Genomic DNA, 17158 nt, shown 5'->3' on the forward strand with positions numbered 1-17158 from the left:
TCGCCTCGCCGGCCTACCCCTTCCCCGAGCGGGCTCTCCTCTCCTCTCCGTCCTCCCCCCCGGGGGCCGGCGGAGCTCGCCCGGGCCTGGCCTTGCCCACCAGGCGGGAGCGGCGAGGGGAGGCGTCTGCGCTGTCCTGGGAAGCGACCGCGTGGAAGGGCTGGGTGTGCTCCCCCGCTGCCCGTGGAGAGGGACGGGAGGCGTTTGACGCAGGATCGCACTTCAGCTGGAAGCAGCTATAAGCAAATGCGAAGTGACAAAACTGTAAAGAGCAAGGAAGGAAAAAAGAGAGCTAATAGCTTCAACCTGTGTTCTTAAATCCTCTGCTTAACTTCTCCTTGATATAGTAAGTATTAGAAGCTTTATAACGTGCTTGTTTAAAACATGTAATGATAGCTACTTTTCTCGAGAAATTAAAATATTTCTGATAATGTGTTTCGCTGTTTCTGCTTTTCTGCAGGCTATTTATGTTTTTATCTCGGAATGGGTAAGCTCACATAACTCTGGTGTCTTTGCAGTGACTTGAAGTGGCTTGGACTTGTTTAAGCTGGAAGATGTGGAGTGGACTGTTACCTCCAGGACTCAGTGAAAGTGATGTTGACTTCAGTTCTGATGAGGAAGATGAATCGCGTGGTTCCTTTTCAAAGGAAGATGCAAAAGAAGATATTGAAAGAGTTCAGCTTTCTGAATTCCAGGAAAATGGATGTGAAAGTAATGCCGTCAGTGAACCCATTTTGCTATCAGAGACAGATGGAGAAAATGAATCTCAAACGTGCCCTTCTGGAATTTCTTTAAATATGTGGAATGTGGGTATCGTTACAAGTCTCCAAATGTCCAGAGCATAAATGCAACATACTCAAAGTCGAATGGCTAATTTTTAAATTAAAATAACTCAATGTTGAATATTCAATATATAAATCTGAAATGAAATAAAATATCATCGAAGTGCAGGCATCGTAATATACCTTAGATTGTTTCAGGCAGGGTAGACAGGAATTTAGATAGGAAATGAATGTAACTCCCCCTCCTCCCCAGTGCAGTGGTGATTGAAAGCACAGCAGGGAGATATTTGGGTAACTATACTGTTGCATAAAGACTTGGTTTTGGTAGTGTATGGGCTCTTGAGATTCTTTGTAACTGCTTTTTGCAGTAGGATTTACAGCAAAGTGTATCAGTCACTGTACTGGTGATGCATATCTGCGAAGTAGAGGTGTACCTTTCTGCTTTCTGTAGGGGTTAATTGCAGACATTCAGACTCATAGTTGCTTATAACCTCTTGATTCTCTTGTTGCATCTAAAGACTGAAAAAAAAAAATATAAACAAAGCAGTCTGTGTTTTAGGCTTTTAAGTCAAAATAAGAATTGGCAAAAACTAGTTACTCTCTTCCATCCATCGATCCATGTAGGCAGCCTGCTGTGCAAGGACTATGCTGTCAGTAATACTTGGATTACAAACTACCAGCTAGGCAATAACAATAAACTAAACAAATAACAAACTAAATAGCTCAGGAGTGCACAACCAGCATAAGTGTATTCAGTGTCATGTCCCATGAGAAAACTGTTGGGTTTGAATAGTCCTGGGATTTAGGGCAGAGAGAGGTGATGAAAGATTAGAGCCAATTCCAGTTTAACACCATCAGAGTTGGATGTTCTCAATGCATAAATTTTAATGTAATAGATATAATAAGGTACTGTGGATAAAAAAGATATCGGGGTAACGTTTCTCAGCACATTATGTAATTTTTTTAAAAATGGGGGAAAAAAACTTAAAAATACTGATTTACCTTTTCTTAATCTTGTAGAAATTTGTGGAGCTTCAGAAGAAAAACCGTGAAATGAAAATCCAAGCAAATCAGGGAAACAAAAGCCGAAAAAGAAAGCGCCACAGAAAAGGTGTTTTATGTAATTACAGAATTTATTTTCTCAAAACGGAATTAGTATCAAATACATTGGAAGTGGGATTTGCTGGGGCTTGGGGGGGGGGGGGAATTGTTTGGTTTTGTTTTGGTGGTGTTTTTGGTTTTTTTAACCAAGAATTGGTGCCTAAGTAGATGTATTCTAGCTGTTATCTAGGATTTTATTTTTCCAGTTGTATACATACTTGGAGGACTAGGTTGTAAATTGCTGCTTAATGTTCAAGTGATACATTTGTCCTCTTCTTAAAAAGGAGGTAGAACTTAGTTAATACTGATTTATAATGGCTAAGTGTATTTCTGTAATTCTATAAAACCTACTTTTGTGTATTCTGGTTAAAACTTCTTCACAGATATTGTAGGAGGTTCTTCCTACAAAAAGTCTTACAGCTGAGTGGTTTCAATCCACATGATCATTGGGTAAAAATTCCAGTGTGTCAATCTTTCAAAGGAAATGTAACCAATTAGAGATCTGTTAACTTCATTGGATGCTGTGGGGTATTACTGTGTAATGTTGGATTATTTTTTTTTCTCCCCCTAGAAAAATGGAAAAAGAACGATGAAGTGACTAAGAGGTATAACCAGATCAATGTGATTATCTGAGGTCTGTTTTTAATATCAGGCAAAACTTGTAAAAAGCTTGATCACATGCATGGCCAAAGCCTAGCTTTGAACATCATGTAAAATATCTGCTGAAGTTGTTCAGTGTCTCCGTCGGGCAGGCTGAATTTGATACCAGTGATTGATAGAGTTTATTGCTTGATTCTAAAAATCAACACAAATATGTTATTTAATGTAACTTAAAATGGGCTTAATGTTATTCCTAATGATGTTTTGCATGTAATTGCATACAACCTCCTGTTCAGCTTGCTCCTCCTCCTCTTCTTTTTCCTCCTTGGCAGTGTTAGGTTAATGTTTGGACTTGATGATCTTAAAGGTCTTTTCCGACCTAAATGATTCCATAAGCTTGCTTTCAAGGTTGTGGAATTACGCTTACAGAGGGGAAGGAATAATTAATTTCACTTCCATTAAAAACTGAATGGGTGAAAAGAGCATGTCTGCCAAATGGAAGAATTTCTTTTAGTGTTGAAAAGAATATTACAAGTTGTGGAAAGGGACCTGGTTATATTAATGACTTGTTGTTGTTGTTTTTAGTAGTCAACAGCTGGCAAATGAAGACAAATGGAAAGAACTTACACAATACTTTGGAATCAATGATAGATTTGAATCACCTGTGGATAGCAGGGCTCCACAAAAGGTGACTGTTGATATAAAAGCAATGTCAGCTTGTACTTAGCAGTAAAAGAACTCAGCCTTAACTGAGATAGGAATAAAACTGAGACTATTTGAAAGTGAGTAAATGATCAAGTAACTCTGAAGAAGGATAACTTTGTGCATATTTTTAATTAATTTCCTTTTAGATATCACATGAATCATACTTGGATCGAAAGGTTGCTGTACTTTCTTTTAAGACAGTGTCCACGCTTGTTTCCTGTCTGGTTTTGTTTTCTATTATCATGAGAGACAGAAAACTTCAATATGCATTGTTTGACTTTTTTTTTCTTTTGTGTTTTTAGTTGTGTTTTACCTTTAAAATGTTCAAGTAAATCCTTTTGTTGACACCAGTGGCTATAGGAATTAGAGGGCCAAACCTACCATACAGTTTTACTGGATTTATAACACATTCTGTTCATAAATATTGTTGTGTAACTAGTCATATTTGAAATAACTGGTACAGCATGATGGACAAGTTGGGAAACTCATATTGTGAGTTCCTCGTAGCACTGTTCTGTAGTTTTTGTAGTAAGAGCCTGTATAAGTTCTATGACATCAAATGTTCAGTTAGCCTCCTTTATGATAAATTTTGTATTTTTTGTTTGCCTAAAGTAAGTTTCTGCATGCAAGTCATGAGATATTGTTCGCTTCTGTCTGAGTTCTTACTTTTGGTGGGTATTTAGTTGTCATTAAACTGCTCGGGATAGATCTGGAACGAGGCCCAAAGTGTTCAAATGCATGTGCTTTCCACGTAAGTTCAGAAATTTTATCACTAGTGGAACGTATGCCTCATTAATTTCAGTACAGACATATAACAGAATTGGCTATCGCTGCAGCTTCGAATTGTGCACTTTTTTTTCCCCAACTTCCACCTGGATAATTCAAGTGCACTATTTGCAGATCACTGTTTCTCAAGAATTCTGTTTGCTTTTTTGCTTTTATCTTTTGAAAAAAAAAAGTATATGTTATGAGACTGTCAAATGTGTTTTCTTTAGCATCACTAATACTTAAAACCAGTGAGGCTGTAAATTGTCTTTTGTTATGAGAGAGAGGTTTTTGTGAAATTTTGAAGTCAGTGCTTACTGCTGTGCTACCCTTCTGTATTCCTTCAGAAGTTTCCAATGATAATTTCCAGTAAATATTTACTTTTTATTGTTACATTATTTGTAAATGTTGTCATTAAACAAGTTATGTTACGTTGATCATAAAGGTTATTTTCAGAGGTTAAATTCTGAAGCTTTTTCATTGTTTTCCATAGGACTGCTAGAATTTATAATTTATTAGCACAGTGGAGTGGCACCATGCCAGAACTCAGTTTTTGGATAAAGATAAGATCTTAGAACTGTAACGATACAGTGGTAATTGCCATTCTTCATGTTACCTGACACATATATTTCACATTTTGTTTAGAAAGCTCCACGGATGGAAGAGATAAGCGAGATCTTCAGATGAAATTTTATTGTGACAGGCATAAACTAGTCCGTGTAATTTTTTTAACCTACAGTATTATCCTGCACATAAGGTGGAACTAATGCAATGATTTGTGCTCAGGCATCCTTTCAGTGAATTCTTAATTATACTGTCCATTACAATACATAGACAAAGTGATTTGTGTTACATAGAAATTACAGGTTTAAGCAGTGTCTTAAAATAAAGGATTTTATGAAAGAAATATTTTTAGAAGGGAGGTGCTCCCTTTAAATGTGTTATTTCTTTATTTGTCCTAAAGATATTTGCTTTTTCTTTTTCTAGTCTGGCCTTGAACTTAGCATAGAGAAGTCTGTGGCTGAAGGTGACATTGATAAGGCTGAGGAGCTGAGTGATAGATTAGCCATTCGTGAGGTAAGTGGGCTATTAACAAAAGCTCTGAGGAAACATTTAGTTTTGTACATCTGTTAAAAAGTGTCATAACTAAAATAGCATTGAAGATTGTTTGGGGCATCTTTCCTATTTCCTAAGCAGATTTCTGTCAGCAATTGAAGGATTTTGCTGCTGATCTAGTAATGCTTGGACAGCTGTAGCTATGTGTAAGAATTGAAAATACAACCGTGAACGATCCCAAGTAACCTTGCTTTAAAGCCTTCATGCCGACTCCACGAGTCAGAGGAGTCAGTAACTTGTCATCTATATTGAGCTGTTGATTTTTCTGCATGTCGCAAGCCAAGAAAACACGAGTAGTATGTTCTCTTCCTGTCAGTTCCCTGTGCCTCAGATTTTTTTCTTTGCATTCCCTCCTTAATAAGCTTGGGAAGCCTGAAGAAAGGTAAGAGATTTGGCAAGCTTAGAGCAAGACATGCCTAAATAAGGACAGATAAACTCAAACTTGTGTGCCAGCCTGTGCCTTAGATTTTTTTCTTTGCATTCCCTCCTCAATAAGCTTGGGAAGCCTGAAGAAAGGTAGAGATTTGGCAAGCTTAGAGCAAGACATGCCTAAATAAGGACAGATAAACTCAAACTTGTGTGCCAGTGCTTTTTTTCCTGTGTGATCAGGAGTTGGTGGCTGGAAGAATTCTGAAGAAGAATGGGAGTAGATGGATGTCAAACATTGCTGTAGCGTTACAATGATGTTTATAGAATGAACGGATATTTTTTCTTCTTGTCATAATTTTTTAGTCTATAAATGCATATCTTAAAAAGAAAAAAAAATCCAGGTGAGAGAAACTCAATTTTTTCAAGATGTATCTTGTATTAGTTGGTGTATCTGAGTAATTTTCTGAAGGTTTTGCTGCTCTTTGCTACAAAAATTGGATCCTTTAAATTTGTATGTAGTGCTGAGTGAATACTTAAACTGGTGAGGAATCTATCAGATACCTCTAGTAACTGCAATTTCATATAAGAAGTAGTTAAATTGGTGCACGTATGGTACGTGGTAGCAGCTGAAGTACGTAATTGAAATCCATGAAGGCTGTTGTGCTCCCTGCTATTTGTCCGCAGGGGAGAAAATGCAAACAAAGGAAATGAGGATAAAAAAGATAGTTGGAATAGTTTTGAAGCCAAGTAAGAAAAAACAACTAAATAAGTACAATTTGAGGTGAGTGGAGAAGCTATCATTTTTAAGTGGTCTGATTTATACAATTTCAACTATAAATATTCTAGATTTATATTAGAAATTAATTATATAATTTTTGCTTTCATTCCTCTATCTTGCATATTCTTCATCTTCGCAGAGGTAATGGGAATTTTCTGTCCAATATATATACTAGCAAAATTCAAAGGTATTAGAAAAGGATTAAGAAAGGAAAGACAAATTCCAAATACTTCTCATTCTCATACAAATATTTCATATATTTCCTAAGTACAGGGTTTCAAGCTAAGCTTTAATGTAAAATTGCAGATTTAAATCTGTTTGATGCAATATAACACAATATTGTGATGGTTTTAAAAACAGATGGCTTTTGAAATGGGAAATACAGTTCTTAAGGTTCTCAAGGTTAGGTAAAACTAACTGTTCCTCAGTGCGTGTTCTTACACAATCATTAAAGTCTTATATTTAGTTACTCAGGGCAGTTTCTAATGACTAGACTCTTACCTGCCTTTTCACCAGTGATCACCAAACTTAAGTCTGCAAACATAACAGGTATTGACAGTGATAGGAATGTGTCCTAATGTTCCTTTAAGTCTGACCAGCTTCTCACTGTGATATTGTTATATTACCTTTCATGTGTACAACATGAAAAACACTTGCTGTTCTCCTTCACAAATGTCATTATCCATCTACTCTAAAGTGGTTAGAGTAACATAATCAATAAAACATACTGATGTTCTAGTGCAAATTGTTTGACTATAAAAACAAATTAATGTAAGAAGTTTTAAGGTTTTGTAATATTTATGATAAACTCTTATCTGATTTCGGTAGCCATGGGATTGTACAGCATCTAGCATATCTCAGGTGCTACAGCAATGTATTATTATTTGTGGAACATTAGCTCCAAATTGTTGACTTTCAAATATTAGCATGTTGTAATTCTGAAAACAAAATGCTTGAAACATTATTAGTATTCACAGCCTTGATTTGGTTTTGGTTAAGTGGGTTTATCTGAATAAATAGTATGTTGAAAGAAGGAAAACTCAAATGACACTGGCTTGATCTCATGAGGAGTTGTTGAGGCAGAATTCATGTGAATTCACTGGGGTTTTCTACTGTTGTAAAGATGTGCTACATTACCCACTGCAAGATTAATTTTTCTTTGTGATTTTTAAGAAGCTGTGGGTTTTTTTTTTTAAATGGATCTTTTAAAATACTTTTTGTTCTAAGGAAATAATTCTAACTGTGACTAATTCTGATTCAGTGAAGAGCTATAGAAAAAGATTTGATTATGGAAGAGGTTGATTCAAAAATCATTGTTTTGTATACAAGTACAATTAATAAAACGTTGCTTTCGTATTGTGTAGTATTGATTCAATCATTACTTTCCTTCTCTTTGCAATTTAAAGAAATGTCCCTTTTAAAACTCATTTTACATAATAATACTTCTTAGAAGTGAGTTAATTTTTAAAGTATGTGGCTATTTGTATCCCTCTAACTTCCAAATGCAACACAACGCTGTGAGCAAGTCAGGCATGGAACTATACTATGACTGTATTGAAGTACACCACTTCTGAATTCTAGAGAAATAAGTGGATGAATTATTGCTCTTTTATCTCAGCTTCATCTTTTTATGTATAGTTTTCATTTTTCTTGAGCAATGTTGCAGGGTTGGGGCAGTTTGGGGTACAGCCCCCCTTGCAGCCATGTGAAAAATGTTCACTGGTAGGTGTTCTTTTTGAAATCAGGTGTATGGGGTTTTAATCGGCACCATTTTCTTTTGCAAGAAGCAGTGACTGGAACCTGCTGATAAAGCTTTTGCTTTGAGGCACAGATCCCAGAGTTCTTAAAGCCGTTTCCTGCCTTAATAAGTGAAACTAATTTTTGATGTATAACATTTATAAGCCTGTGAAACTGATAGGGCAGCTTCAGTATTTAGAAAAATGAAGCCAAAAATAAACAGATGATGAGAATAGGCAGTAAAAACATGTCCTAAAAAGCAAAGGAATGCCAAAATGATGCTGTCAATACGCTATCATTATGACACAGTGAGAAAACGTTTTTTAAAATCAGATTCCTTTAAATCAGTGATGATTTAGGCAATATGCATGATATAGCAGCTGTGAGTGGATCACCGAAATGTGCATCCTAAAAACCTAAATGATACAGCTTCAAGGTTTTGGGTCTTTTGGTTTCCATGTGGTACTTGTTGCAGGTTCTTTAAGGAAAATGTTATGGTACTGCTGTAAATGAGGCTTTGGGCAATACATTATTTGTTTCTTTCTTCTGCTTTGACGAATATGCACAAATGCTGATTTTAAACAAGAACTTCTTAATTTAGTAGCATTCAAGGTTTTAGACTGAGAGTTAGAAGTTGGAACTTGGATACCTTATGCATGAGGCTCTGTGTTTACTAGTGACTGCATGTGTGGGTTCATATGTAGCTTTTGAGACTAGTTAAAAATGTGTTACCCCTTTCTTATTGGCAGTTGCATTTCCATTAAAAAAAATGAGTTGTACTTATGTGATGGTGATGATATTCAATCTAATCTCTTGGCAAACCTCACTACAAAGTGTTACACCTGTGTCCTGTTGTCATCTTTGTGGACTAGAGAAGTGATTGCAGTTAGTTTAGGAGTTAGCAAGGTAGCAGATCTCTTAACTGTAGCATCCTTGGCCATCCCCACAGCATGTTTTCTTGTGGGGTGTACTAGTGATCCCGAAATTCTTGATTGCATTATTTTATATATGAGTTAAATTCTCCTGGAAGAATACAGGCATGTCTGCATTATGTTGTACAGAATAATTTAGGCCAGCAGGAACTCTGCTTCTTTAGCTCGACTGCTTCTAGAACCCAGTCTAGCTTGAGCATCTCAGTGCTGTGGCACAGTTACAGTATATAAGATGAGCACTCCTTTGTTAAATTTTTGTTGAGTATCAACATAATGCAGGTGGGTCATAGTGCTTAATCTTAATTCACTGTTAGACTGAATTATTTCTGTAATACCTACAACATAGGACTATTAGTATTAAATATCCAGCAATTCATTGCAGTGTGCTGGTATAATATGCGCAGTTAACGTTTATTATTGTAATCCAGTTGCTGTCTTTGTTACAACATTCCAGGGCTTTCAGCATTGGCAGGGAGTACTTCACGTTTTAAAGTTGTTCCTTTCAAATGTAGAATGGCATACTTAAAGGTATTGTTTGAACACTGCATTTAATGATGACTTGTTTAACTTGAGAGACGCCAACAGAAGAGTTAGTAGGAGTTACCCAAACAATTCTGAACCTTTTAGAATAAAAGTTGTTGAGAGAATGAAGTTTATGTGGACGTTTAGCTGGGCTGAGATAAAACGGTTTTCTTGGTGATGCTCTAGGGTAGGGTAGTTGAGATTTAATGGTAGCAGGTACTTGGATATGTAGCTGGGAACAGATACTTGGAATTACGTCAACTTTTCTAAAGCTTTCGAAAAACTTTTTTGGTATAGTATCTTGAAATGTACTTTAATTGTTCCCACTGTGTTTGTGGGAATCTGCCCAGATTTTTTTGAAGAATAAATGTTGATAATTTGAAGCACTGTGACTGTGCAGAGTTAGAGGTGGTTATCCTTTTGAGTAAGGATGGTATGTGGAGATACCTGGTAATTTCACTTTGCTATAAATCAGTTTCAGTTTGGAGTGGTACTTGTAAAAGTTCTTTTCCTAATTAAACCAAATAATTTTAAAAGATTCCTCCCCCATCCACTCCTAATATATGAACCTGAAAATACCTTCCAACCTTTTTCCCCCCCTAGAGAAAGAATTTTTCTTAGTGCTTTCGTATTCAAATCATTGTGCGGTGTCTCAAGAAGCAGAATGCAGATTTCTTATGGCTCTAATATTCTGAGAACTAATCTGGCTAAACCTCAAACTTTGCATTATGCTTGTGGTTTGCGTGTTAACTGCCTGGTAGGTAGGTGCCACATTGTCTAAGAGTGCATTAGCCTGAGGACTGTAACTTCAACAGGATAAAATAATCTTGACCATATTAGATTTACCTGTCAAAAGGAACTTTTAAAATATTTTGTAATTTAGTGTGCTAAATTACCAGAGTAGTTGTCAGTCTCTAAATAGCAAAGGCTTTTTGACAGCACTGTTACTAAGTGCTTAGCTTAGTGGCTTCCGGCATTTTGGTGAAACATTTTTTAAAAGCTGCAATTTATAGGGAAACTATGGTATTGTAATCAAGGTTAAATGAAAGATCTACATCATAGTCGACGAAATTAATTGGCTATTCACTGGGATATCATTCTCATGTTACAGCTGTTGTCTTCAAAATTTGTTGCATCAGTTCTGATCATTTTCTAATGATCAAATTAGTATCTGTTGTCTGTAAGTAACTTCTAGTCATTTAATTTAGAATGGGAAGTACACGGGCAATGTTGTATGTCACAACTATTGAGAACCATTCTGGAAGCTGTTTTCCATTTGAAAATCTGGGTAGGATATGATTGAACATGAGGTCGCACACACATTACTGTTTCAGGTGGACAGGTTATAGTGCTTGATGCTCTTAGTTTCATTTCTAAATTCTGTGCAGCATTCACAATTTATCATAGTGCTTTTAGGTACCTGAAGAGATTGATGCAATTTTATATGGAATGTAACCAAGCATCAATTAACTTGGAAGTCATGCCCATTGAAGGACCTGGGGGGGGAAAAAAGAGTTTATTTTTCATCTCTGAAGGATTTTCTTTCTAGCACTTAGCGGAGGTGCTTCCAAATATCTCTCTTCATTGAGGTTGTTTTCTTTTAACCTTTGGAACATGGCAGGGTTATCACCTAGAATTACATTCTTATGCTCCCTTAATTATGTATATCTTTTCCTTAACAAACCTTAAAAAAAGATTTCAGATGTTACAAGTCTAATTAAAGAGACAGACAAAGCACAGTTTATACTGTAGATTTTTTCTGCAGTTCAATTAATCAGCATGTTTTCTCTTTTAATTAAAACCATTTTAGTAAATTAAAGCCCACAGCAAAACACATATATAATTTGTTTGTAATTAGCTCTTAATTGGTGGTAGTTGAAGCTTAGCACCCTTGGTTTCTTTCTTCATGATTGCCATTTTATTAGCAGCCAGTCATTAATTAATCTTTTTTTCTAATTAGCTTATAAAACTGTTGATGGCACATTATTGTAAATGTGATTTTAAGTTCAAAGCTTGTTAATAAGCTTTCTTACTTAGAAGAACAGAGATAAAGAAATTGCTGAAAACAGTACTACAGTTCTTTTTTTAAAACTGCCTTTCTTATAAGGGGGCTGTGTAAAGCATCTAACAGCTTATAGTTAATTTTTTAATGCTGTGTTTTCTCATGAATGGAAGAAGTTACTTGCATTTAAACATTTAAATCCACCAGAGCTTAATATTAGAACAGTTTTCTGTCCTTGCTCCATTACTGTGTCATCCAAATATAATTTGATGTTGTAATACACAGCATAAAAATACAACAAAGGTATTACAAAGTATTTTACAGTGGAAGTTGAGCACATCATTGAAAGGGGACAATTTTCACTGCAAAATCCACTCAGTATTCTTGTTTGCTTTATATATTTTATATACGTCAGCAATGGATAACATTCCGTAACATAAAAGGAGAAAATCATTGCTAAAGGCAAGCCTGAAATAACTAGATTCATATTTGATGAGGAACTGTAACACTGTATTAAAAGGCTGTTTGCCTTCTTTAGTATGATCATAGGATATTTCAGGACCTGTTTGAATATAGATGTTTTGTTAGAGCTTCTGTAGGTTTAGCATTTTGTATATTATACCTAAATATTTCTGGAGCAGTTCTTGAATCTGTTGTCTCATTACTTGTATCATTCAGCATCTACGTTGCACGGTGCTATCTTAATGAAAAGTGTTTGCTTTATGATATTTAATGTTAAGTGTCTTGATTTTCAAGGAAGTTTTCTGGAAGTTACAGTAGATTCTGTTGCAACTTAATAAAAATGTTTACTCTTCTTCCTGAACTTTACATACTATTTCAACTTCAGCCATTTCTTTGCTTGTTTTAGAAGTGTTTTATGATGCTGTGCAAGAAACACTAGAAAGGGATAGCTGACAAGGAAAAAATTAAAAATTGGATAAAAAGTAAATGAATAATGTCATATTACTAAAAAGATGAGAGGCTAATTTGTGCCGACTTTTTGCTAATTTTGTTCAAGCCTCAAAATGAGGAGCTGTCACCCGTTCTGTGTAGCACTGATGACAGTGCCAATGATCCATGAAATAAGCTGCCGCTGGCTTTGTTCTGATAAGAATGAACAAATCTGCACAATGTACGGCTCCCAGAATCTCATTTTCATACTTGCATGCAGGCTAAAAGAAATAAGCTGTTTGCAGGCTTGATTAATCAGACATTTGAGGGTTTTTTGTCTCTTTGATCTCTTTCGTCTCCTAGGTAACTTGCTTGACATTAATGTTGAGCTTGAGTAAAGACAATCAGGAATTGTAGACCAAACTGATATAAAAATTAAAGACCTTAACACTTTAAGTACTCCAGTAATGGTTCCGCTTTACTTCAGAAAACATCTGTTTTCATTTAATTAAAGAACAAAAGAGAATGGCATAAATATTTTTCATAGAGACCTGTTATTCCATAAAAAGTTAAGGTATGATAATTAGTATTTTTAAAGAAATGCCTTGAAACTGTTCAAAAAGAAGCAAAGCTTCAGAAATTTGTTACAAGGTAACAATTCTCAGATGAGTAGAAAACTTACGAAAAGTAACGGATAAGGAATTTTCATTTACGCTACATTAAATATCTAGAGTAAGATATTTGATGTGATTATTGGCCAACTTCGAAACGGAAAGGTCTTTGCCCTGTAGGAACTAAGTTGTTTTTTGTCTTTAAAAATACATATATTGTGTTACAAGGATGAACCATTATATCAGCTTTACTACCCAATATGATTTACACACTTTAAACCTGTAAAATTGAAAGGAATTTAAAAAAAAAAAAATGTCGCAGTGCGTTTGCTTGAGGTTATGCAGACGCTTTTACAAATCTTCCAAGTGGCTGTAAAGATGAATGCCTCAAGGGTCTAGCCAGGGCCCTGCTTTTCCAACCAGCTAAAGCCCTTATCTTAAATCCAAGCAAAGTACCATTAATCTTTTTGAAAGACCTTTTATGGCTTTTAATATATCCCAAATTAGAACATTTTACACCCTTGGTTCCTGAAATATGGTGATAAAAAGCCTTTAGAGCTTAATTTTCCTTACTGCATGCTCTGACCAATTTGCAGTTCTTTGTGATAATGTTTAGACACCTTAATTAAAATGCAGCAAAATATTGGATGTTCTATATGGAAAATGCTGATACTTTGACTACACAAGAAATTGTTGTATATATTTTTATTCATGCTTTCTTACTTCTTTTAAGATTGTATTTTATTGAGTTATCTGATGACCTGAATTTTTTTTTATGTAAAACCCATTGACCAAGCTTTTACAGATTTCTTCTGGGGAGGGGGGGAAGTGAAGATGTATGTTTGGGTGTGGGTGGGAGCAGAAGACGTTTAATCTGACTAAAATGTTTGTGTGTGTTTATATGTGACATACTTGTTTTCATGTCTTGAAAATTTGACTCTCTGTAGCCTAGAAATGATAACATTAATGCTGCAAAATGTTTCTCCTTTTACTTCCGCATACACTACAGAGGGTCGTCTTATCCCATTTTTTTCCGTATTTGAAAAGATGGAAGGACTCATTCTGTCTCCCAAGAATACAGATCAAAAGATTTTTCTGCAGCACTTGTGTAGACCTCACTTGTGTATATTTGTATGTGTGTAAGTGTTCAATAGACCACTAGAATGTATTTTAAGGAGATATTGTTATTCATCACGTAGTAAGAGTTAATTTTCAAGTACGTTAGGAGGTAAAATACAGGTCAAAAATAAAGGCATGGTTCTGCTGATTGACTGACTTCAACCATCAGATTGCTCTATTTTTTTTAAGCTAATAATTAGTCCTGTTTCCATTAGCAAGTAAACATTTTTTGGATATTTTAGGTGAGTTTTTTTAAGCATTTTTATACTGCAAGTATATTAAAGTTAATAGCTGCCCTTAAATATTAAGTGACAGTGCACATAAGAGAATGTTATGTTCTAGTCTTTGACTTGAGATTTGGCAGTTTAGATGTTGTCATTGAATTTCTGATTATATAAAATGTTAATGCTCAGGGGAAAAATTATGTCGCTAATAATATAAAAGTTTTGAAATGTCTGGTCACATGAATTATTTTGTGCATCAAGATGATTCCATAGGTACATATCTATGACCTTATAACATGTGCAAATAGTAGATAAAAACTTGTTTAGCATTATTTATTTTGCACATTTCCTTTTTAAAACATTATGCTGAACTGTTTGTGTTGCCGCTGTTGAGAGCCTCAAACAAAGCACAAACGGATGTTGTGCTTACTGCCTACTGTGCTACTGCCTGTAGACTCTCAAATCCTTCTGCAAAAAGGCCGCTTTCTTGATTCTTGAACCCTGAAAGGACCATAAGGTAGAATAGCTTGTAGTGATGCTGTTTTGTTTTGCTTTGTTAACAAAATGATCAGGGTATCAACCTACTTACAGGGTAGGTTTGATGGGAGAGTTGTAGAAGATGTGTCAGTGCATCTGCACTTGATGATGTGTTCTTGAGTTCTCTCTCATCTGGATAAAATGTCTCAGAGTAAATAAGAATTGCCTGTATAGATGCCACAGATTATTGAAGTGTATTACCATTAATAATGGAACTTTAATCAAAGAGCTTGCTAAGGAGTGTTCTTTTGCTTGGGTCTCCCATGTCTCTCTTATTTGATGCTCCCATGACGTTTGGGGGAAATTCAGAATATCCAGTCAGAAACATGCTAGCTAACTTCAGTAGGTTTTGACTGGATAGGAGGAAAACCTGTTTCTCCACATCAGTTTGTAGCAGTTTTGGCTAAATGAATTGCTTGTTTGTCTTGGAGAAAAGCGGTAATTTTTGAGACCAAATTCTTCCCTAATTCATAATTTAGTTGCAGATAATGTCAAGTCATGACAGCAATCACAAAATGTAACTACAATGAACAAGTTATGAATGCTGATTAAGGAAAATAATCTGGTCATAGTTCACAGTACCTTTTTCCATCTTTTTTGCTTTATTCTTCCCCCTCCCCTTGACATTCACAAAAGTGAACTTAATTCTCACAGTGTGAATAAGTTTATGGAAGTAAAGTAGTATTCACCTATAGCCTATTATGACCTTACTCGAAAAGCATGCATATTATCACACTAATAATCTAAAAGCTGGTAATGTGAAGACTGAATGCCAGATGGACTCTAAGGACACTGCTTCATTTACTTTCTGGACAGACTGATTAAAACATGACTCCTGGTACTACTGGAAAATGTGTGCTAGTAGCAGTTCTTCCTGGATAAAACTGTCTTTTTTGGCAGTTTTTGAATTGGTAAGACCTGATACTATTGTGTTAGCACAGACTGGTCTTAATAATAGAGACTGTGTGTGTGTATATCTATGTCTGTTTATTTAGTTAAAAAACAAACAAACAAAAGAATCTAGTGGGCTATTGCCTTTTGCTTTTATTCTTGAAAACGAAGGATTTGGTGAAAAGGATTGCTTGCCCCAGGATCCCTGTCCTCTGTATTTCTTGCAAGAGACATTCTTGCTTGTCTGATTTAATAGTACAGCATCAGCCTAATATTTGAAAGGTATTTTAATATCTGTTGACTTTTGAGAAACAATATCAGACCAAGTAATTTGTGAGGCTTAAATTTCATATGAGCCATTTGCATCTATTCAGTTTTCCTTTGTTCCTTTTTATGACTTAGCTTGGTGTGAAAATTGCCAAAGCTGCTGCTTGCCGCAACTTTGTAAAAGCCAAGCAAGAAGCAGAGGCTGCCCAAGAAGCTCGAAAGAAAAAGAAGCTTGCTTGGGGGTAAGTCATTTGAGTATGGAATTAAACATTTGTGGTTTCATTGGTACTAAGTGTATACAATGTGATGTCAGTTAAATGTTTTCTTAGTTGAAATAGGCTTGTGCTAATCTTATTTGTTTAGTTTAACCTTGTTGGGTTTTGGGTTTTTTTTAGTAGTTTTTTTTTTTTAGCAGTGTATCAGACTTAAGTACAGCAGCTTTACCAGAATTAATGTATTGGTTATATGGCTACATTTGCCTTCATGTCTTTATTACAGTATTAAAAATAAGTGAGGTTTTTTTTTGTTATTAAGAATACTGTGGTTGAATACCTGAAACACATATGCTTATGGTTCCTAACATGGGTTTTGTGCTCTATTTCAGATTTGAAGCCAAGAAAAGATGGGAAACAAAAAGCAACATGGGATACATGTAATCCATCCTGTTTTCCTCAGTAGTCGAATACCTGTTTCTACTTGAAGAATCTTTGTGGGCGACTTCTTAAATCTAAACACAAAAAAACCCTTCCAAAACAAAACCCAACATATCAAATTCCTTATGTTTCTCTTAATGCTGTTAGACTGCAGTATCTTGTTTTGGCTTTCTCTTACAGTGTAGCAAAAATACTATTTAAACATCAATACTATGTTAAATACAGTATCTTTCTCCAAAATATGAAAATCTAAGATAATGCATTGTAGAATGCATTTGGAGTCTGGTAGAGAACTCTCTAAAGTTGGAATAAAATACTTGGTCCAAATGTGTTCTATGCTGCACTGCAGTTATAATATGTGGGTATAAGGAGAGGGATAAGTTTTCCTGCTAAGGTTATACAGACTTAATGCAGTAAGTACTACTTTTCTGATTGCTTGAAAGTTTGGGGGTGGCACTAAATAAGGAAAAGCAAAACCACCCTACCTGTTTAAAACCATTATTATTTATCTCATTTATGGGCTTAGTAAATATAAACAGAAAAAAATTGGCTGAAA

The 17158-nt window shown here is 35.3% G+C and overlaps 1 protein-coding gene across 1 annotated transcript; it reads left to right on the forward strand.

The window, feature by feature from the left end:
- The first annotated feature begins 554 nt into the window (after positions 1 to 554).
- On the forward strand, positions 555 to 16929 carry FAM204A (family with sequence similarity 204, member A). The gene is made up of 7 exons (XM_009580174.1): positions 555 to 806; positions 1803 to 1893; positions 2455 to 2488; positions 3069 to 3171; positions 4941 to 5030; positions 16085 to 16191; positions 16554 to 16929. The coding sequence occupies exons 1-7, from the start codon at positions 555 to 557 to the stop codon at positions 16603 to 16605; spliced, it is 729 nt and encodes a 242-aa protein (XP_009578469.1). The 3' UTR covers positions 16606 to 16929.
- Positions 16930 to 17158: the final 229 nt, after the last annotated feature.

Source organism: Fulmarus glacialis, unplaced genomic scaffold (assembly GCF_000690835.1).
Source record: "Fulmarus glacialis isolate BGI_N327 unplaced genomic scaffold, ASM69083v1 scaffold13166, whole genome shotgun sequence".
NCBI lineage: Eukaryota > Metazoa > Chordata > Aves > Procellariiformes > Procellariidae > Fulmarus > Fulmarus glacialis.

Excerpts from the sequence above, each read along its gene's own strand:
- FAM204A (XM_009580174.1), top strand. The coding sequence starts at position 555 with ATGTGGAGTGGACTGTTACCTCCAGGACTCAGTGAAAGTGATGTTGAC. Across the intron at positions 3,172-4,940 it reads ATAGCAGGGCTCCACAAAAG|TCTGGCCTTGAACTTAGCAT; the intron begins GTGACTGTTGAT and ends TTCTTTTTCTAG. Across the intron at positions 16,192-16,553 it reads AAAAAGAAGCTTGCTTGGGG|ATTTGAAGCCAAGAAAAGAT; the intron begins GTAAGTCATTTG and ends GCTCTATTTCAG.